The 24,213-nt window shown below is 37.0% G+C and overlaps 1 protein-coding gene across 4 annotated transcripts in view; it reads right to left on the bottom strand.

Moving 5' to 3' along the window:
* Stag1 (stromal antigen 1) overlaps nucleotides 1-24,213 on the bottom strand; it is a 324,710-nt gene that overhangs the window by 177,041 nt on the left and 123,456 nt on the right. For all 4 annotated transcript variants that reach the window (XM_038322525.2, XM_038322527.2, XM_038322526.2 and 1 more), the window contains one exon: nucleotides 7,017-7,113. In XM_038322525.2, coding sequence (XP_038178453.1) covers nucleotides 7,017-7,113 — 97 coding nt within the window. The remainder of the gene's footprint in view (nucleotides 1-7,016; nucleotides 7,114-24,213) is intronic.

Here is a 24,213-nt window from a genome sequence, read left to right as displayed (position 1 = left end):
GAAAATACTAGAAGGAAAACCACAAACCAAGAAAGCCAACAACACCCATAATAACACAAGCATCTGACAACCCTCCATCACCACAACTCGAAGGGAAATACACAAACACTACCACCAGAAAAAATAACCGGAGTTAATAACCACTGGTCATTAATATCACTTACTATCAATTGACTCAATTCAGCTATAAAAAGGCACAGGTTAAGAGAATGGATACGACAACAGGATCCAACATTCTGCAGTTTACAAGAAACACACCTCAACATCAAAGATAGACACTACCTCAGAATAAAGGGTTGGGAAAAGGTTTTCCAATCAAATGGACCAGAGAAACAAGCGGGTGTGGCTATACTAATATCTAACAAAATTGATTTCAAACTAAAATCAATCAGAAGAGATGGAGAAGGACACTTTATACTCATAACAGGAACAATTCATCAGGAGGAAGTCTCAATCCTGAATATCTACATCCCTAATATAAAAGGACCCATATTTATAAAAGAAACCTTACTAGAATTCAAAGCATAAATCAAACCCCAGCCTCTAATAGTAGGAGATTTCAACATTCCTCTCTCACCAAAGAACAGGTCAATCAGACAGAAATTTAACAGAGAAATAAGAGAACTAACAGATGTAATGAACCAAATGGACTTAACAGACATCTATAGAACATTCCACACAAACAGAAAAGAATATACCTTCTTCTCAGCATCTCATGGAACCTTCTCAAAAACTGATCACACAATCGGTAACAAAGCAAGCATCCATAGATACAAAGAAATTGTAGTAACCACCTGTGTACTATTGGATCACCATGGAATAACGTTAGAGTTCAACAACAATTCTACCCTCAGAAAGCCTACAAACTCATGGAAACTGAATAGTCAACTACTGAATCACCCCTGGGACAGGGAAGAAATAAACAAAGAAACTAAAGTCTTACTCGAATTCAACAAAAATAAAGACGGGGCCAAGGGAAGATGGGGAGAGAAAAGCATGAAGGGGAGAATGGGGGGAGCTCGGAGGAATGGGATGCTTGGGATACAGGAAGGGTGGATATGGGATCAGGGAAGCATATATCTTAATTAAGGGAGCCATCTGAGGGTTGTCAAGAGACTTGACTCTAGAGAGGTTCCCAGGTTTCCAGGAAGACGCCCCCAGCTAGTTCCTTGGGCAGCTGAGGAGAGGGAGCCTGAAAAGGCCAGTTCCTATAGCCATACTGATGAATTTCTTGCGTATCACCATAGAACCTCCACCTGGCGATAGATGAAGAAAATGACTGAGCCCCATACTGGAGCACCGGACTGAGCTCCCAAGGTCCTGATGAGGAACAGAAGGAGAGAGAACATGAGAAAGAAAGTCAGGACCGTGAGGGGTGCGTTCACCCATGGAGACGGTGGGACAGAACTAACGGGAGATCACCAACTCCAGTTGGAATGGGACTGATGGAACATGAGATCAAACTGGACTCTCTGAATGTGGCCGATGGTGGAAACTTACTGAGAAGCCAAGGACAATGGCACTGGGCTTTGATTCTTCTCCATGGACAGGCTCTGTGGGAGCCTTCTCAGCTTGGTTGATCACCTTCCTGGACCTGGGGGGAGTTGGGAGGACCTTGGTCTTAACATAGAGTAGGGAACCCCGATGGCTCCTTGGCCTGGAGATATGAGGGGGGGGGGGTTTGGGAGGAGGGGAGGGGAGGGGAAGGAGGAGGAGAGGAGATGGAAATTTTTAAATATAAAAAAATAAACCATAAAAAAAATGGGGCATTGAACTGAGCAGAGAATTCTCAACAGAAGAAGTTCAAATGGCCAAAAGACAATTAAGGTCATGTTCAACCTCCTTAGCGAGCAGGGAAATGTAAATCAAAACAACTTTGAGATACCATCTTACACCTGTCAGAATGGCTAAAATCAAAAACACCAATGATAGCCTATGCTGGAGAGGATGTGGAGTAAGGGGAACACTCATCCATTGTTGGTGGGAATGCAAACTTGTGCAAACACTTTGGAAAGCAGTGTGGTGGTTTCTCAGGAATCTGGAGTCAACCTACCTCAGGATCCAGCAATTCCACTCTTGGGCATATACCCATTAGATGCCCTATCATACTACAAAAGCATTTGTTCATCTATGTTCATAACAGCACTATTTGTAATAGACAGAACCTGGAAACAACCTAGGTGCCCCTCAATAGAAGAATGGATAAAGAAGGTGTGGCACATATACACTTTAGAGTTCTACTCAGCGGTAAAAAACAGTGACATCTTGAATTTTGCATGCAAATGAATGGAAATAGAAAACATTATCATGAGTGAGACAACCCAGACCCAAAGAGAGGAATATGGTATGTACTCACTCATAAGTGGATTCAAGCTATAAACAAAGGACATTGAGCCTATAGTTTGTGATCCTAGAGAAGCTAAATAAGAAGGTGAACCCAAAGAAAAACATATATTTATCTTCCTGGATATTGGAAGTTGACAAGATAGTCGGGCAAAAGTTGGGAGCATGGGGGGGGGGTGATTTAGGGGGAAGGGGAGATGGGGAGAGAGAAGGTAGAAGGGGAGGATTGCGGAGAGCTTGGGGGAATATGATGGTTGAGATGGAGGAAGGGTGGATGTGGAAACAGGGAAGAAGATATCTTAACTAAGGGAGCCATTTTAGGGTTGGCAAGAGACTTGGCTCTAGAGGGGTTCCCAGGTGTCCAAGGGGATATCCCCAGCTAGGTCCTTGGGCATCAGAGGAGAGGGTACCTACACTGGCCTTCTCTCATAGCCACACTGATGAATATCTTGAATATTACCATAAAACCTTCATCTGGCAAGGGATGGAGATAGAGACAGAGACCCACAATGGAGCACTAGACTGAGCTCCCAAGGTCCAGATGAACAGCAGGAGGAGGAAGAACATGAACAAGGAAGTCAGGACTGCGAGGGGTGCATCCACCCAGGGAGACAGTGAAACTGATCTAATGGGAGCTCACCAAGGGCAGCTGGACTGGGACTGAACGAGCATGTGATCAAACCAGACTCTCTGAATGTGGCTGACAATGAAGGCAGACTGAGAAGTCAATGATAATGACACAGGGTTTTGAGTCTACTGCATGTACTGGTTTTTTGGGAGCCTAGTCTGTTTTGATGCTCACCTTCCTAGACCTGGATGGAGGGGGAAGGGCCTTGGACTTTCCACAGGCCAGGGCACCCTGACTTCTCTTAGGACTGGAGAGTGAGGCGGAGGGGGCTTGGGGGGAAGGGGAGGGAAATGGGAGGATGGGAGGAGGTGGAAATTTTTAATAAATAAAGAAATTTTAAAAAGATTGCTAACAAGTATCAATTAATTGGTAGAGAAAACATTAGGAAAAGAAAAGCAGTGCTTGATTACTAAAACTAATACAGATTCAATAAAGTAATAGGAACATACCATAAATGCAGGGCTTACTAATTAAATAAGTACTACAGTGACTGTAAGAGTCTTTCTAAAGAGTAAGAAGGGAATCTGGGAGAAACGCAGAGAGAAAGAGCACATATTCTTGTTGTTTTCCAAAAACATTTCGGACAAAATTTGTTAAATATGTTGGGGTGTATGTGAATTACCTAGGTTATGTGTGAATGGGGGGAAAATAAAAACCTATTAAGAAGATATTTTATAAAATTGGTAATATTTTAGAATGTCTTAAAAGTTGTGATTGTATTTTCACTGATGAGTCTGTCTCTAGATGGCAGTCTATACTTTGTAACACAGCTAGCTAAAAATATAACGATGGTTGTTCATTATATTGGGAAATTAGCATCTGTTATTTATGTTTATTGAGAAATGAGCTCTGTGAGTGGGTTCTCCCATTTATCCCAATGGTTCAGACCCAAACATGATTTTCTCAGAAGTGTTCTCCAAAGTCCCTTCTCTAGAAATGGATGATTGGGCCTCCTAAATGTGACAAGGAGCAGAGAACAGCACAAGAGTAAAGTTTCGACTATTATTTATTGCATGCCATAAGAAGTACTACAGTGACTAAGAGGAGCTGAGTTCAGCCATGGGCAGCCGAGATATGAAGAGCACTGACTCAGGAACTTCAGGACTGTCTGAACTTTTCTGCTCTACGTTCTCTCTATCCATTAGTATTTGCTTTCCTTGGAAGCATCAATCAAGGCAATATTCTGTGCCAGTACTCTATGGAGAACTCCAGCTGACTGCCTAAAAGGGACTTCCCAACTATCTGAACTAGTCTTCCTTCCTCACACTCCCCTTATTTATTCCTTAATAAATCTGCACATTCAAAACAAAAATGATGTCCAAACTCTGGATCATATAAAACAGTGATAGATAAAGCAAATGCCAAAAAGAAAAAAAAAAACCTACATATTGGCACGTAAAGTGTGATTGTCAGTTACCTAGTCTTACAGGACTATACAAGGAGCATGGTATCTTCATAGAACAGACAACTCAGTAAATGTTAGTTTAGCAAATTTTAAAATTTGGTTGACTGGTGATAGAAAAGTAAGCATTGTTCATAGTTCATTAAAGATGTCCAAATATTTTCCTCAAATCTTAACATTGTTAAAATAATCTCATTTTTATTGCTCAAGCTCTTTACATGAGACAAAAGAAAGGATAGTGAAAAAACTAAATTTACATTTAAAATGTCAGTAAATTCCCTGTTCTCTGCTTCTAAAATGGTTTAAAACTTAGTTTAATACTCCAACACATGATATTATATATAATAGTTTAAAAGGGAATTCAATAATAGAATGCTTGAAGAAAATGTACCAGAATGTGGGTGCAAACACAAGCATAGAAAAAAAGGTAACAAAAATATTCCCTAAGTGTCTTTTAGGAACAGAGTGCTGTAGAAAAATATGTCCCTCATCATGTGCTACCTCTCTAACATAGCCCCAAAGAAAAACTGTCCAGATCCCCATGCACAGACCCAGTCCAACCATAGGTCAGAGAGGGCATTCTCATTGTTGACAGGTACCACATGGCATCCTGCGACAATGACTCCAGGCAGGAATCTCTTGAGTCAGTTGGTCAAACCATACACCAAACCCTCATCTTTAAATGACCCCAGACAGTATTACTCCTTCCACCTTCACCTGAGAACAGAACAGCATTCTGCTTCCTGAATTCCTGAATCACTACCAATTTGCACTGTGACTCTTAACCCTGCCACCCAAAAACCACCTATAGAACTTAGACATAGATCCTAGACAGTCCAACGAAGAATTCTGGACATTAGCAGAGTAATAATCTAAACCCAGAGAAGATTTGCTTTTAGAATAAAAAGTGAAATTTTTCCCTAGCAGGGCACCAAGTACCTGATCTACAATCGGAAAAAATAACAACAAAAATTCTAACACCCATTAAACAAAAGTGATAGCAGATAGCCAGACCAATAAACACCACCAATAACCTAACTCCAGATGCAAGAATCCATGCCACACACAAAAATCAAAACAATTTTTCTCCTCCACAAATTTGTTCCACAGTGTTGATACTCCCTGAGAAAAGCAACTTAGTTAACACATAAGGCAACGGTATCACAACACAGACTAATAGCCACAATATAATTTTTTCTGTTTTTTTAGTTTTGTCATGTTTTGATTTGCTTGATGATTTTATTATATTATTATTATTATTTTAGATGTTTGTTAGTATTCTAATAGGAAAGAGAAAGAGTGTAGATTTGGGTGGGTGGGACAGCAGGGAGTAGGTGGGGAAGTGGAATCTGTGATCAGAATATACTTTATAAAAAAACCAGTTTGAACTAAAAAAAAAAGACAATGATTTCAAAACACCAATTACAAAACTGTTCAAGGAATTCAAAGAGAATATAAATAAATGCCAAAATGAAAACCACAAAAGCAAAAACAGATGAATAAAATAAAAATAAAAATTAATAAAGATGTGAAAATAGAATTCATTAAAGAGAATCTCTAAAGAAAAGGCAACTTGACATAAAAACGAAAAGACAGAAACTCAGAAAGTCAAAGTTCAAAGGAGATTTGCACCTATAGACTGGATCAAGTGAAAGAGAGAATATCAGGCTTTAAAGACAAGTTACAGGAACAGGAAATCTTAAATCTAATAAATCCCATGAAAGAACTCTGGGACACAAAAAGGGCAAGCCTATAAATCAAATGTATAGAAGAGAAGAAACAGTCAAAGGCATAAAAATATTTTCAACTGCCAGGTGGTGGTGGCGCATGCCTTTAATCCCAGCACTCAGAAGGCAGATGCCAGCGGATCTCTTGTGAGTTCGAGGCCAGCCTGATCTACAAGAGCTAGTTCCAGGACAGGCTCCAAAGCTACAGAGAAAAACGTGTCTTGAAAATTCTTTAAAAAAACAAAACAAAACAAAAAAAACCACCACCCCAAAGGAAAGAGATGCATTATCAGGGTACAAGATGGATATACAGAACACCAAATGGACAGGCCAGGAAAACAAGCTCCCCACTTCAAAGAGCATGTATTAATATCTTTGGAAATACATATAACCATTCTCATTTCAATAAAAAACTAAATGTACTGAAACAAAGAAATAAAACTAAAAGGTACATCCAGAAAGCAGAGAAGAATGCTGGCAATCAGTTTGCATTCTCCTTTTACTGTTTTTGGTGCCTCAATGTGATTAATGATGCATCCTACTCACTGACATGTCTGTAGAACATCCTTACAACACAGAGGTATGTTTCCATGATGGTCTAAATTAAATGACGTTGACAAGATTAACCATCACACTCACTGTCAAAACTTTGTTAAAAATGAAGACAAAAAAATTAATGCTAAAATTTATGATTAAAAAACAATTCATAAACAGTAATTATCCATTTTTCTTGAAGATTTTGAAAGACAGAAATGCATTGCTACTTAGGCGGGTAACACTGACCAGGAAAAGAAGAGCAAATACCCTTAAAACACACTCTGCTAAAAAATGATCAAAACAAAATTGTAGTGGCAAGTAAAGTTATACTGCTAAAGTGACAAGTTAAATAAACAGCATTTATTTTACAACTGTGTACCTCGACATCCTGAACACTGGATAAAAAAGTTGATTAAATCCAGAAGTGCGATGTCCCTGTCTTGTTTATATGATTCAATCCAGTCATCCACCACGGACTGTAGGGAAAAAAAATACAAAAATAATTTTAAAAAATTTTGACAATACACTAAACGGATTTTTTTAATATGTGCGTGTGTGTAAAAATGATTAAATAAGACAATCTCTTACCTGAAGCTACTGCTCTGTTGTCAAATAAAAGCAGACTTCTCTATTTATAAGGTTAATAAGAGGTTCATTACTAGAGCTCAAAGACTTGTTTACAATAAAGCTGACATTAAAGATCTCATCAAAGTTACTATTAAACAAAAATAATTTTAAGCTTATATGATAAATATTAAAGTTCACTTATATATAGATATGAGATTTTTAAGTTTAGCAAACTTAATCCATTATAGTGTACACAAAGAACGCATATCAAGGCAACAAGCATTTTTTAAAGTAATGTAAGGATGGTTCTGTATTTGCAAATGAAATGAATCAAAATTATAAGAAAAACTTCTGTACTATTTACTAGATTTCAGAAAGTAATAAAATCACTGGCACAACTATTTTCCCATATTTTTACAATAAAATAGCTTAAATATATATTTAAGAAAAGACAAAATCCTAAATGATCTAGCTGTTTGAATGTTTAAGATACTTCAAATAACCAGAAATAAGTCAACCACTCAATAGAGCCTGTATTAAGAGCAAACATTTAGTGAAATACTGCGAGAAAGCAGTGACATGTAATAAGAACACTAAATCTAACTTTCTTTAGTGATGTACCTACTTATAAGTTCTCACAATCTCCCCACTCATGTTTAATTCTATCATGTAATCCTGATTAAGCTCTGGTTTACCAAAAAAGGAGGGAGTTGGAGCAGGGAAGTAAGGAAGAGGAGAGGACATGGGAGGAAAAAATTAGGCTAGTGATTAGCTGGGAAAATGAACAGTGGGTAATGGAAGACATTGATTGTCTGATTATATATAAAAAATGTCAAAATGATAATCCATCATTATATTATGTAAAATAAAAAATTATAAAAAGACCAAAGTCTACTAATGTTATTCAGCAGATTAGTAATGGTGACAAGATACCTGGATAAATGTTTATGTACAAAGTAACTTCACAAAATCAGCATTAGTTAGAAAACAAATAGATAACTGGACTGCAATTAAATATAGATGCTAAAACATCTAGAGAAAAATTAACTTTGTACGTCACAAAGGATACAGAGAATAAGTTTAGAAAGAAGTATTATGTTCTGAATTCTTTTTAAAATTTTAGTATTAGATTAATAAAGACTATGTTTACCATATTTTTAAAAAATCTAACTGCCATTCTAATTTAATTTAATCTAATCTAATTAACTGTCATTCTAATTAAAATTGTTTAAGATTTTATCCAGTGGAAGAGGTTGTATAGCTTCAGAGGAAATGTATAAAATCAATTTTTTTTTAAAAAATGTGCATCAAAATATATTTAATAAAGTGACATACATAAAATTAAATTATATAATGAGAAAATTCTATAAATGCAGACATATAATCATAACCAGATAAAGACATAAAATATTTCAAGAATTGAAATATATTTTCAACCTCCCTTCCCACATGTAACCCTCTTCAGCCCAAAAGTAAACTATTTTAGTGATATTTATAACTGACAATTAGTTTGAGATGAATAATTTTTAAAGTTCATATAAGGTATGCATCATCCTTCAAAAAAACTGTATCACATTCATTCACATTGTTATTGGTGTGTGTAGTGTGTGTGTGTGTGTGTGTGTGTGTGTGTGTGTACAACCACATGTGTTTTCGATTTCTTTTTAGGAGAGGTTCTGGTGTCACTATGCAGCATATCCTGCAAAGCATGAAATTTGCTGTGCAGAACAGGTTGGCCTTATATACCTTTGCCTCCTTAGTTCAGTTACTGTTTGTTTTTCAATACCAGTAATTCTTTCATTACAGAACGAAATCAATTTGTTCCCTATACTTGATACATTAATGGTGCTTTTACTTTAGGGGTATTATAATCTAAACTGTTATGAACATAACTATGTACACACCTTTTGCTGTTGGTATAGTTTTTTTTTTCTATTTTAAACATAACTAGCAGACTGGTTAATACACAGAATAAACACAAGATCTCCTAGTTTATTTTCTATTTCTGTGATTTAAAAAAAAATGCCCTGAACTAAGAGAAAAAGGGATCATTTGCTCACAGTATTATTTCAATACATCATTACAGAAAAAACAAAGCAGGAGGAACTTAGTCCTTCTACACGCATTACATTTATTGTCAAATAAAGAGAGCAGTAAATTACCACACGTACACTACTGTTCAATTTATTCTCGCCTCTTGACTCATCCAGGGACCAGATCATTAAACGGTGCAGCCAGTATTCAGGTGAGCCATCAGAACTAAATACAATATAAAATCCCTTACAGGCATGTCCACGGATTATCTAGATACAAGCAATTCCACATTTAGATTCCTCTCCAAGATAATTCTAGAATATGTCAAATGTACAATAAAAATCAACATCACACAAATATTACCAGATTATGCAAACCATAACATGTAAAGCTAATACAGCAAGTTTCAATCTACCAATAATAAATAAGATCCAGTAATGTCTGCTTTGTAGAGGCCTCATGTCAATACAAATACTAGGTAGGTATTTTCAATCCTTTTGATTAATCTCCATGGTTGGTCATGTCTTCCCTTTCAGGACTCCTTATTGAGAAGAGCCTTCTTTCAAATAAAGAGAAGATTTTCTGAGTTAAAAATTCTCTCCTGCAGCATCACGTTCACACCTCAGAAGTTTTGTTTTAAAAGTTAACAAAAAATTAGATGTTGGTGACAAAAGAGGTTGAAAAACACAGTTGACGGTTTGTAGTGAGGAGGCGAGTGGGCCACGTCCCGCCACCCAGCTTTACCTGAAATAATTACATGGAAACTGTATTCTTTAAAACACTGCCTGGCCCATTAGTTCTAGCCTCTTATTGTCTAATTCTCACATCTTGATTAACCCATTTCTAATAATCTGTGTAGCATCACGAAGTGGTGTCTTACCAGGAAAGATTCAGCACATCTGACCTGGTGGCTGGCTTCATCGCATCTGGCTCCCTGAGGAGAGGCATGGCGACTGCCTGAGGCATCTGCCTCATTTCCCTCTTCCCAGCATTCTGTTCTGTCTACTCCACCCACCTATGTTCTAACCTATTAGGACAAGCAGTTTCTTTATTAATTAACCAATGAAATCATCAGATAGCTAGAAGACACACCTACATCAACGGTTCAGGTCTGTTTAAGGTGGCAGGAACTATAAGATAAAGGTGAGAACTAGAAGTGGACAGAGCTGTCGAAGTATGGCTCTTAGATATGAAGTTCAATTTCCCTCCCCATCAAAAAACCAGAAAAGAAAACAACAAAAAAGCTTGATGACAGCAGGTGGTGGTGGCACACATCTTTAATAACAGCAGAGCAGGTGAGAATCTATGAATTCAAGGCCTGCCTGGTCTACAGACCTAGTTCCAGGACAGCCAGGTCTACACAGAGGAACCTTGACTCGAAAAGCAAACTCAAACAGAAAAGGCTTTATGGGATAGCTATTAAATGAGTATAGAAGTCACTTCTATAATGGCCCAGCATTGTTAAGGAATATTGTAACTATATATGGTTACATTATTTTGCTTTGTTTTGTTTTTCGAGACAGGGTTTCTCTGTAGCTTTAGAGCCTGTCCTGGAACTAGCTCTGTAGACCAGGCTGGTCTCGAACACACAGAGATCCGCCTGCCTCTGCCTCCGGAGTGCTGGGATTAAAGATGTGCGCCACCATCGCCCGGCTGGTTACATTATTTTTAATTCCCCCAAATGATTTCACTCATAAATACTATTATAAGTTTCTTGTGAATCCCCAAAGCATTATGAGGGAATGAGACTGCAGGACTAAAACTTGTAGAAAAAGTCGGAAAACTGAATACAGGACACAACAGAAGTGATAGATGAATAACCAAAAAGTACCATACAGAGAAAACTTAAGCTATCACAAAAGCGATAATTGAATCTTAGGGAAAAAAAGCTAATTTTATAAATACAAAATATGCTGAAAAAATAGACTTCCTTATCCAAAAATGAATGAAATTATACTATTGAAATGCTCAGAGAAAAGCATGAAGTAACAGGATTCTATGTAACTAAAGCCCAGAGCGCAAAAATCCTGTCTGGATTATGAAGCATTATCAAGTTTGAATGTAACACCAAATAAAAAAGGGATGTAAAGAGAAGAGCAAGGGAAGGGACAATAGAGTGAGAAGAGGAGAGGGGAGAAAGAAAGCCATGTATCTACACAAGACACCTCACAATCAAATTGATACAAGGGTATAAGGAAGAGGAAAGGTTTTATACAACCAGGAGGTAAAAATGGGGAAGCAAATGAAAGACATCATGTAACATCTCACATTAAATACAATGTAAGCTCATAAATAGTGAACAAATATTTTTAAAAGAAAAATCAATACAGGATTATTTTAATCGAAACCATATAAAATACATCATTCAAATAATAGAAAGGTAAACCGGGCGATGGTGGTGCATGCCTTTAATCCCAGCACTCGGGAGGCAGAGGCAGTCGGATCTCTGTGAGTTCGAGACCAGCCTGGTCTACAAGAGCTAATTCCAGGACAGGCTCTAAAGCTGCAGAGAAACCCTGTCTCGAAACAAAACAAAACAAAACAAAAAAAAAAACAAAACAAAACAAAAAAAAAAACGTAAAATTTTTGCAGATTTCTGGGAATGGTGATGTACCTGAAACCCCAGCAGTCAAAAAGATGAGGAAAGGGGATATAAGTTTGAATTCAGACTGTCTCAACTTGGATATCATCTCAGAAGGGACAGATGAGATTAAACAAACAAAAATACAAGGTGTGTGTGTGCGTGTGTCTGTCTGTGTGTGTGTGTATATATATAAAATATATATATGCGCGCGCATATATAAAGGCCATTAGACCAAAGACTTCATAAAACAATCAGTTTAGATTGTTTCAAGTTTATCGATGAAAACTTAGGTGGGAGGAAAATGAGGTCAAGAACTATGTTACATATGTTATAGTAATCCTACAAAATGCTATCTTCTAGAAATGACAGAGAAGTTATACCCATGATGCTACATGAACAGAGTTTCCTACACAAGATCTGAAAAAAATATAACACCTATGGCCATGCTAATATGGAAGGGAAAATCTCAAGGTGCCTCAAACTCAGACCGCCTCCCCCACCCCCCCCCCAAAAAAAAAAGGCAACTAAGAAATACCGGCAGCAGTAGCAATAGTTTTCCTCATGGAAAAGTCCCAAACTACTGTTGTCTAGAACCAAGTGGTCAGTCATGAAATCCTATACAGAGACATAACATTATATGGGTTAAATAGGTTATATTTATGTATTTGGGGATGTATATACATTATGTATATGTAAAAACAATCAAAGAAACAAAGGCCATGAATTTGGAAGGAGGAGGACATGGGAAAGATTGGAAAGATGAAAAGGAAGGAAAAAGTAACATAATTTTACTTTAGTTTTTAAAAAATCTTCCTTGGAAAAAGAAAAAAAGAAAAAAATCAAAAATTTTCCTAAGAGGTTTCACGAAAGAGAAAAAAGTTTTCATTGAATCTGGTTTGTTCATCTTATTCGGAGGCTATAAATTATATGTATGTTCTTTGATTTAAAAGGTTTTCTTTTAATGATTCAAAAAATTATAGTATATTTTAAAGAATCTCCAATAGCAGCAGCCTGACCCTTCATTATTCAGATGAAATAAATTGCATACTTCAAAGACAGGGACATTGTTCAAATATTTGATTAAATATCATTCAAATAAACAACAACAGTTACAGATAGCTATATGTGCAATGCATCTGAAAAGTGTGCAGCTGACATGGAAGAAATGTCTTCTTAAAAATTGTTCTAGGATTAGGCAAATATGTGGTGATATCTTGTTTGTACACATAAAGTTTGCCTGAGAATCAGAGGGCAAAGCTAGCTACTAGCTAACCATAGAGGTCTGGAGGTCTGTACAGACAGACAGGAAGCGACGTGGCTGAGCAAAGAGAGGAAGTGATAAAGTGGAAGGAAACAGGAGCTCTCTGTTTTTGGCAGGAAAGTTGAGTAGGTAAGGTGTCTGTAGTTTTGCTCCTTCGTCTCTGATTTATTAGCATTTTCCCCAATATCTGACTTTGGGTTTTGGTGTAGGAGGGTCTTCTGTCTTTGTGTTACTTTCATTGGTTAAATAAAGAGACTGCCTTGGCCTAGTTGATAGGGCTAACTCAGGTAGGTGGGGAAGACAGAACAAAATTCTGGGAGGAAGGCAGTGTGGCAAATGCCATGGCTCTCCTCTCCGAGATAACACTAGTTAAGACTCATGCCGCTAAGCCACAGTCAAGTGGCAATACGCATTAATAGAAATGGGTCAATTAAGATGTGAGAGTTAGCCAATATAAGGCTATAAATAATGGGCCTGGCAGTGTTTTATTATTTCGGGTAAATCTAGCTGGGCGGCTGGGCGGGACAAAAAGCAGCCCACTGTTGGGAGCAGTGAGACCCCAGATCCTGAATTTCTTGTAATCCCCTGATCTGAGTGCCTACAGCTGCTCTGAACACGAGACCTTCAGGAGTTCCTGATGGCAGGAGAGTGGTTTCTGGTGGGTTTGGCTGGGGCGTGGATATCTCTATATAATCTGCCCCTGAACACAATAAAGGGGGCATTCTTGGGGAATTCAAGGATGACCCATGTCGCTGTCTTTCTGTCTGTCTGTGTTTGTGTATTTTAACCTCCTGCCCCTTGCCCTAATCTCGGGAACTGGGTGCCAGCACACCTAAAGCAGACACGGGGGCGGGGTGCGTGGCAGCCCACTCCCCATTTACAACAGGGTTTTTATTATTAAAACCTATTAGAACTTTTGCTACATATCGGCACCAAACTTAAAGGTACACTTTCCAAAAAAAAAAAAAAAAAAAAAAAAAAAAAAAAAAAACCGTTTGACTGTGGCTTTGCAGCCAGGGGCACAGATCAGAGGTGGATGTGAGGCTCCACTTAAGCTGCACAAAGAACGCCTGCTGGCACCACTGCTATGCCAAGCTATATTTTCTTTTCTCTCCAAGCCTCTGAGCATGTTTGGGACTTTCTGTTGTTCGTTTTTTTTTTTTTTTTTTCCCCAAATCTCTGAGCAAGTTTAGGATTATCATGTAGCCATTTTAAAACAGTTTCCTGCTGCCACCTAAACTCCAGAAGCACCTGGGATCCAAAAGTCACAAGACTTACCTGCCCTAGACTGGTTGGCTCAGGCAGCCAACCCCTACCCCTACTACTTCAAAGTGCATAAAAGCCTGTGTGCATTTTTCAGACAGCTGTTTTTTTGTTTTTTTTTAATTTCCACCATGGGCTGTGAGCTTTCCCTACACCCCCTTTCTTGTGTTGCCACCCTCAGCTCACAGCTTTACACTATCAGCTGCAGCTGTCTTCCACTGGGCTGTTCACCGCCTGTGTTCTCCACTCACACGTGCTATGTCTTCCAGTTCACTGATATTGTCAGCAGATTGGATAAGACTAGACAACTGGGAATTCTTAAATGGAGAAATTAGTTAAAAGAGAGAGTTTTTCTCAAATTAAAAAATGGGAAACACTATTACTATGGAGGTATTTGGATCTCTGTATGATAATATGCTAAACAAATTGAAAATGCAACAATTAAATGAGAGGAAAACTAATTTAGATGGGACTTATGTAATATCAATTATAAAAATGATCACTTTGATCATTTTTGTTTTTTCATTAAGAAAGTTGGTTAATATGAATGCTAAGATACAAGTTTTAGAAAAATACAATAAAACAGACCATAGAGATACGTAAATCCAGATAGCGGAATTTAGGAGAACCAATTTCAGAGAACCAATTTTAGCACTGCATATAAGGTTAGAGATGAACAGCCTAAGGTTTTCAAAAAAAACAGCTTTAATTTATCCAGTCACCTAAAAGTTACAACTGCCAACTGATAAATGTTAGGGATTTTTTTTCCTAACGTGAGCTCTCTGCCATCACAAAAATCCCAATCAAACCAAATGACAACGAAATGAATTAAAGGATATCCAGGTATAATGGCATTTCTACGTGCTCGGGTGACCCCAATGGGAACCATGACCACAGGAGAGATGGGGAGTAGGAGAACAGGAAGAGGCTTTCAGAGGAGCAGTTTAAATAGATTGGGAGAGTGGTCAAGGTTTTAGCAGGCTGCCTTGGCCCTCCTCGGGGGAGGGGTCAAGGTTTGGAGAGCACAAGGGCGGGGCCTCCAAAGAAGGAGGCCAGAAATGAGGACTTAAAATAAATATCCACAAAGGTGTGCAAGAGTTAAATCAACTCCTATGGAAATGTCATATCAAGAGAGCAATAGTCTCATATGACATGCATTCACCTTTTGTGAAGTAGATGTTGAACTCATGGTCAATATGTAACAGAATTATTCCTAGAGACTGAAGAGACTTGGCTAAAGCAGTCTTAGAGACTGGTCATCAATTAAAATTAAAGACCTTGTGGACTGCAGAGGCTAAGACCATCAAACAATGAAGTAGATCTAGAGGCATGGAAATATCTCCAAACCACCTTATTAGGGAAGGAGATTATGATGTACAAAGGCAAACTATATATGATGACCAGGCCCTGAATTTATGCAGCACAGAAGATTTGACTGCTTGGTTCAGAAATGAATGTGGAGTCATTTACTAAAGTTATACAGGGCCCAACTGAAGCCTTCATGGATTTTCTACAAAGACTGAAATAAGTAATAAATATAATAATACCATTTTCAGAAGCTAGACAAATAATTGAATCTCTGGCTTTTGAAAATGCTAGTGTACAATGCAAAGGGGTAATTAGGCCATTAAAGGCAAGAATGGCACATTTGGAGGAATGGATCCAAGATACAATCAATAGTGAATCTCATGATCATGATGGTGAATGGATACAAGAGGTGATTTCCAGGGGCTTGAGAAAAATTGAAATATCAAATATTTCAGTTGTAAGCAAAGTCACAAAGTGATTGTAAACAGAGCGTGTTTCTTCTAAGCATAATATAAACAAAGCACCTCTCCCTTATGGATTACACAGAAGGCATGGCAAAGGTAGGCATCGGAACCAATAAATGCAGGTCAACAAGGGACAGTCAAGGTTACACGTTGCCATAGCAAATGATCTTGAGAAGACTCTCCAAGGCCCCAATGACAAATTCAGATAACTCACTTCCTGTAACCATGGAGGAAACTCCTTCCCTGAGCAAGAACCTAATGCCTATAATTAAAAAAAAAAAAAAACCATAATTCTCTGGGTGATAGAAAAACTTCACAGAAGAGAGCAAAAAATTCAGGAGGACCATAAAAGCAAGTATTTTGGCAAATTTCTATAAATTAACCAAAGACCAAAATTAAAAATACAAATAAATGACGCTGTCATTGAAGGCTGCATGGGCAAAGGTGTGGAAGTCAAAATAATTACACCAGAATCTTGGCATCCAAATTGGCTTCTTCAGGTGGTAAATGTTCAGCTTTTAGGAACTGGAATTTTATCTCAGGTAAAACAGAGCATGAGATGGGTTGAATGTATAGGGTTGGAAGATCAGAGAAGAAAAGTAAAGTCATATGTGGCTAGGATAACAATGATTGTGGGGGGGGACATGATTTGTTACATCAATGGAAAACTCAGAATAACCATTCCTAGAATCACAGAAACATCCTATGTTAATGTACATTTCTGGGAAAGTATTAGACGGTATTATAAAGAACAGTCACTGACCATTCAGGCTATACAAGAACAGGTCAAAACAACTGCTGATATTTGAAATGCAAATGGTTGACAGACAAACATGTATGGATTAAGCGATCACTTTTAACAAAAGAGAAATTGCAGGCCTTAGAACAGCTGAAACAGAGCAGTTAAATGCTCAGTATATTGAAGAATCACCGACTCCTTGAAATTCTTCTGTATTTGTTAAAAAGAATTCTGGAAAATGGAGAATAACAGATCTAAGACCTGTTAATAAGATGATTCAGCCAATGGGCTCTCTACATTCTGAAATTCCTTTGCCTTCTCTATTGCCCACGGATGGCCTTTTATAGTTATTGATTTAAAAGACTGTTTCTTCACTATACCCTTACAGGAAAAGGTCAGAGAAAAATTTGCATTCACAGTGCCTACTTAGAATAATTCTCAGTCTAAGAGATATCAATGGAAGTTTCTCCCACAGTGAATGTTAAACAACTAAACCAGTGCCAATATTTTGTATGGCAGTCATTGGAAATGATATGTAAGCAGTTTCCTAAATCTAAAGTTTACCATTAAATGGATGATATCTTATTAGTTAAATCAAATGCAGATACTTTAGAAAGTCTGAAAAAGTAAAGAAAAATTTGCCTTGCTAGAGATTACAAAATGCTCCTGAAAAAAAAAAATACAAAGAGGAGATTCCATTAATTATTTAGGCTATAAAAAAAAAGGTTTGCAAAAAATTAGACCCCAAAAAGCACAAATTAGAGATACTAAGTGCAGACTCTTAATGACTTTCAGAGATTGCTAGGAGACATTTCCAATCTACGGCCCATTGTTGGGGAAAACCTGATGAACTAAGTAATTTGTTCAAAACCATACATGGTGACAAGGACTTAAATAGTCCCAGAAAGTTATCAGCTGAAAGTGAGAGAGAATTGGCTTTCTTGTAAGAGAAATTACAAACTCACGTGTCAATTGTGTGGATCCAAATCGTAACTGCATTCTGGCCATATTACCCTCCAAGCACTCTCCTACAGGAATTTCAATGCAGAGGGAGGATACTATCTTAGAACTGACATTTTCACCACATAAACCAAGTAAAAAATTAAAACCGTATGTGGAAATAGCCTCTGACTTAATTCTAAAAGGAAAATTGAGACTTCGTCAATAGTAAGAATAGATCCAGCAAAAATTGTACTGCCTTTTAATAATGAAGAAATTGACAAATTACAGGAAGAAAGTGAACACTAGAAAATAGCGTGTAGTAAATTTTTTGGAGAAATTAATAACTATCCCAAAAACAAGTGAATTCAACTTATAAAGAGAACCAGCTGGATCCTTACTCACATTTTATAGGTAACACTATGGAGTCCCTATGTTCTATACTGATGTAAATAAATGAGGAGCGACTGGGCACAAAACAGAATTTAAGTAAAGTGGATCTTTATGTTTAATTTAAGTAAAGTAGATCTCTTATGATTCTGTCCAAGGTCAGAATTATATGCAACTCTCATGGTATTAATGGATTTTACAGAGCATCTACACACAGTGACAGATTCACAATGTTCTGAAAGTTGTTTTGTATATTGAAACCGTTGAATTATACCAGATGATACAGCTGAACCCATATAGGTCGGCCAGGCCCTCTAGCACAAGGTAATAAATAATACAGCAACTGATAAACTATTGGTTGGAAATGGGTTATAAGCCTAAGAATTTCCTTAAAAACATCATGTGAATAGCAAAAGTTTAATAGAGGAATTTTCAATCATATGGCAATAAGGCAAGGAAATTATAAGGAGATACCGTAATTGTTCTTTATACAACTAAACACCACACCTGCAGTACTCAAAGGAATAAAAGCTGGCAGATAAATATGTTCAATATTATATTATTTGAAAACCTAAATTATGTATACTATACCATTGATACCTATACAGGTTTTCAGTGGGTAACTGCTTTGAGTTCAGAAAGGGCTGATACAATAATCACACATCTGCTAAAAGTTACAGCAATCACAGGTATACCTGTACAAATAAAAACATGCAATGTTCCAGCATGTGTCTCTAAAAAAACCAAAACATTTTTTGCTTGTCATAATATAAAGCATTTTACAGGTATACTACACAATCCTACAGGCAAGATAGTAATAGAAAGATCAAATCGAACTCTACAGGATATGTTAAATAAACAGAAAAGGGTAATAAAGAATCCCCAGATATAGATTGCATAATGCTTTATTAAGTTTGAGTTTTTTAAATGCTAATGAAAAAGGAATACCAGCTGTAGAAAGACATTGGATAATAGAAAACTACACGGAATTAAATCAGTTGGCATACTTTAAAGATTTGTTGACCTCCAAATGGAAACCAAGTCATGAGTTACATTGGGGATGGGGTTTTGCTTTTGTTTCCACAGAAGAAAAGAAGGATACTGTCCTTTGAAGTAAGGATACTGTCAAAATTGATAAAGATTAGATTTGAACAAGAGATTAGAAGAGGTACTATTAAATGAAACAGCATGGTCATTCCATCTAAATTTAAAACTAACAAATGCTTATTTTATCAAATGTAACTTACCATAAGGGAAACTCCCCAAAATTGGGGTTGGGAAAAGATTCTGTTTCTGTCTTTTAAGGGGAATGAAGGCTTCTAGTTAAAGATTCTGAAGACTACTGGACACATGAGACATATGAAGAAAAAGAACAAATCATAATAAAAGTAGGAGAATAAAGAGTAGTCCCAGTTCAATTAAAAATTAAAAGTGGCTTTAGAGTTAAAGTGTAGCTCTTTCGTTTTCTAAACCCAAACATGCTTGGTAAAGTAAAATCCAAAATCTGTTTTGTGTCAGATTAGCCACCTCATATTGAAAAGAAAAACAAAAATTAAAGGAATATTTTATTGCCACTAACCTCATAATCCTTTAGTTTCATATTAATTCTTTAATATCTTTTATTAAGGTATAAATAGTATATCAAAATTTATAAGATATATATATATATATATTTACTTTGTCATATTAATGGCCATATAAAGTACTAACTAACTCTAGAAAAAGGCTTCATCTAGCTTCCTGTACATGATTTCAGATTTGAGTTTCTATCAAGTAATCAGGAATTAAGTTTTGTACTCTGGATGGATGTACACAACGAAGTATGGTCTTTGAACTTCTTTGAGATCCCCTACATATGACATTTAAAATTTATGTTTTCTCCAGTGAATCAAGACCATGCCTAACAGTGACATCTAAAGTCTCCAACAGGAGAATGGGGCCCCACAATGATGACTCCACCAGGACTATGATAACACAACAAAGCTGAAAAATACCACCTCAAGATCAGGTTTCAACTACAAACTGCTCAGAACAATTTTGTGGTGGCTAGCTGAAATGATTCAGCCTCACAGACTACTCTAGCCAGGACTTGAGACAAGTCCTGCACATTCCTATTACATACAGACTGGACAACAAATGATACAACTACCTTTTCCAGCATCCTACAATTAACCCAAATTTTTCTTTTCAGAATACTTTAAAGACATCATTGCTCTCAGACAGCAAGAAGTAAGTATAACAATATAACAGTGACATTACTGAGAGGTTGGGTGGGTGGAATTTGGTTGTTCAATGGTTATGGATATTAGTCATTGTTTAGCATGGGGGACTGGTTACAAGTTGTTACTGGTTATGGTCAGGAAGTTGAACAAAGGAGATTATATTTAGAGTTCTTTCTTTGTATAAAAAAGGTGGATATAAGTATGATAGGATATAAAAGTAGATTATTAATTCTACTCTACAAACAAATAAGGGGAGATATACAAATAGGATTAAAAGGTATATCATTGAATCTACTTTTAAACCAAAAAAAAAAAAAACCAAGAACTAGTTTTAAATATTTTACATTGGCTTAGATTTTTGTATATTAATACATAGTTGTGATTGTGTTAGAACATGCTGTTCATACATTTTAAACTTGTTCAAGGTCTGGTACCTGTGTAAGTCGTTTAACAATGTAATGAAAATCTCAAGTCCTTGAGAGTTATTATTAACAATTATTTAAGATAATAAAAAAAAATACAGGTTACCAATTAGTCACCTATTAGAATCAGACTTGTATTAGGTATGTTTTCAAGGTCAAACAGAAGACATATTTTATGATGTGGGAGGGTATTCTGTTTGAGTTGATTTCATTGGTTAATAAAGAAACTGCCTGGCTCATTTGATAAGCCGGCCCTTAGGTGGATGGAGTATGCGGAACAGAATGCTAGGAAGGGAAGTTAATAAACTGTCATGCCTCTCCTCTCTGAGCCAGACGTTCCAGCCCAACATGGACGTATGCTAGAATCTTCCCGGTAAAGCATCACTTTGTGGTGCTACACAGATTATTAGATATGGGTTAATCAAGATGTGAATAAGAGGCTGAAACTAATGGGCCAGGCAGTATTTAAAAGAGTGCAGTTGGTGTGTTGTTATTTTGGGTTTTTTAAACCAGGCGGCCGGGAAGCTACCCACAGTCCTTACTACAATTTTATATAGACAGGTTGTATTCAAACACTTCAAAGATCTACAGAGTATGGCATTTAAGATGTCTGAAGAACACAGGTTCTTGTTTTATATAAAAATGAGACATGTCTGTTCATAGCAGCACCATTCTACTTCAAAGAAGATGATGGGCTTTGAAGAAATTCCATGTAGAATCACTTTCTTTGTGGCAAAGATTAGCCAGTGGGTAAAAATGTATCTTGCCTAACCTGTTGACAGTATCCTGTACAAACTGGACATGCAGGACACAAAAGAAAGGATTGTCAAACTTTGTCAAGATAAGGTACAACAGCCCTTCAGAAATCCTTCACAGAAATGTCAGTCAGATATGCTAGGCCTGTAGGCCAAAGATTGATGGCCCAATGTTGCAGAGCAACCCTGGGTGACTGTCCAGACAGCCAGCTGTTTTGGTCATTTCTCACATTTTTTGGAAGCAGCATGCTTGCACATCCTGCTTATTTCCTTCTTGGGTCTCTGATGGAGTTGAAGACCTTATAGTTATAGTTTTCCTTGATACCAAAGTCAGAAACGAAATTCACTAAAGAAATTTAAAGTATATGGTTGAGAGACATAAAAAGATAATTTTGGAAATGCAAGGTAGAATAGAAAGTAAATACAACCTTTTGAACTCACCAAGATAGAATAGATATAAGAGGATTTTCTCTGAATTGGTCAATTGTTAATAAATTAGACATTTTTGATGTACTTATTTCCTGTATATATTGTGTATAGTTATTGTACTTATTGTATATAATTTTTCTTAGATTAGTTATAAACTGCTTTTCTTAAATTTTGGACAAAACAGGGAAACATGGTGACATCTTGTTTATACAAAAATAAGCTTACCTAAAGATCAGAGGGCAGAGCTAGCTACTATCTAACCACAAAGGTCTGGAGGTCTATACAGACAGGCAGGAACTGATATGGCTGGGTGGAGAGAGGAAGTAATAAGACAGGTGGAGACAGGAGCTCAGTCCCTTTTTGGCTGAGAAGTTGAGTAGGTAAGGTGGCTGAGGTTTTGGTCTTTCATCTCTCTGATCTCTCAGCCATTTCCCTAATATCTAACTCCGGGCTTTTATTATTGAGAGCTATTAGAAGTCATGATACATGAATGTATATTTAAAACAGTCAGTATAAAAACTACACTTTTTACAATATGTCATTACAGAAACTTACTCTTCATATTCACATGTTCTAGAATAAGGCAACATTTTCAGGCAACAGCAAAATGGTTGAATTAATACAGATAAAACTCCTTCAGTTGGTGAGAGGAATTTATAAATTAATGGATCTCTTATACTATTTAATTAAACTAATGATGATATAATATTACAGTAAGCAACTGGTGATGTCGGAAAGTCTTCTGTTTGTGTTGATTTCATTCGTTAATTAAAAAAATGCCTTGGCCCATTTAATGGGCCAGCCCTTAGGTGGGTGGAGTAGACAGAACAGGAAGAAGGAAGTGAGGTAGATGGCTCAGACAATTGCCCCGCCTCTCCTCTCTGGGACAGATGCCATGAAGCCAGCCACCTGGTCAGACGTGCTGAATCTTTCCTGGTAAGACACCACTCGTGGTGTTACACAGATTATTATTAGATATGGGTTAGTCAAGATGTGAGTAAGAGGATGAAACTAATGGGCCAGGCAGTGTTTAAATGAATACAGTTTGTGTGTTGTTATTTCGGGTCATAAGCTAGCCAGTGGCCGGGAGCCGGGCGGGATGAAAAGCAGACCTGCCCACAGCTCCTCACTACAAACTGGGATCCTCTGTATGGTGTGAAAGATATGAGGAGTGGAAATATGCAGTCTAGAAATAACACTCCAACAACAGTAGCTAAGTCACAATTTTTTTCTCCAAATAATTCACCAAAACCCACCAGTTTACACCAGCATTCAGCCTACCACCATCATTTAGTCTTCAGCTACTTTTCACAATAAACATAAAAGGCATGAAGGCTATAATCAACAGAAAAAACTATATAGAAAAGAAACAATTATTATTACTCTTGTTATATGAGCAACTTATTCTCTGTAAAACAACTAAATTAAAAGAAAGTCTTGCCACCTTCCTGCTCACTTGTATTATTGCACTAATGCTCAAAACAAAAAACAAACAAACAAACAAAAAAACCCTTGCCTTTTATGACAGGTATGATGACATCTAAATATAATAAAAAAAAATCAACCACTGGTTGAGGGTGAGGAGAGAGAATTACAATTTTAAGGACAACCTGGGCTACATAAGAAGTTCAAGACCAATTTAAGCTATACAGTGAGTGCCATGTGAAAATTGTTCATATTATCTAAGAGTCTGCAATTATCATTACAACCTTTACATTCCTTCTTTTTGAATTCAATAGTTGATATGACTATTGATACTTTGTCATTATCAAGAACAGTGACTAGCATTTACAAAATGAACCACGTAGCACACACAGAAAAGGCATTTGAATGGGTACAAATAGGCTGAAATAAAAGCATAAAACAAAAGATATTCTGTCCAAAACTGATCATAAGAAATTTGATATGGCTATACTAGTATCTGATGGAGGAGAGTCATCTGGCTATGTGTTACTTTCACTGGTTACTAAAGAAACTGCCTTGGCCCTTTAATAGGACAGAAAATTAGGTAGGCAGAGTAGACAGAACAGAATTCTGGGAGAGAGATGGCAGACGCTTCAGGCAGTTGCCATGCTTCTCCTCTCGGAGACAGACACAGGTTAAGATCTCTTCTGGTAAGCAACCACCTAGTGGTGCTATATAGATTACTAAATATGGGTTAAAGCAAGATGTGAGAAGTTAGCCAATAAGAGGCTGAAA

The sequence above is a fragment of the Arvicola amphibius genome, chromosome 3 (assembly GCF_903992535.2).
Source record: "Arvicola amphibius chromosome 3, mArvAmp1.2, whole genome shotgun sequence".
In the NCBI taxonomy this organism is placed as follows: Eukaryota; Metazoa; Chordata; class Mammalia; order Rodentia; family Cricetidae; genus Arvicola; species Arvicola amphibius.
This window is presented reverse-complemented; position numbering and strand designations above follow the sequence as displayed.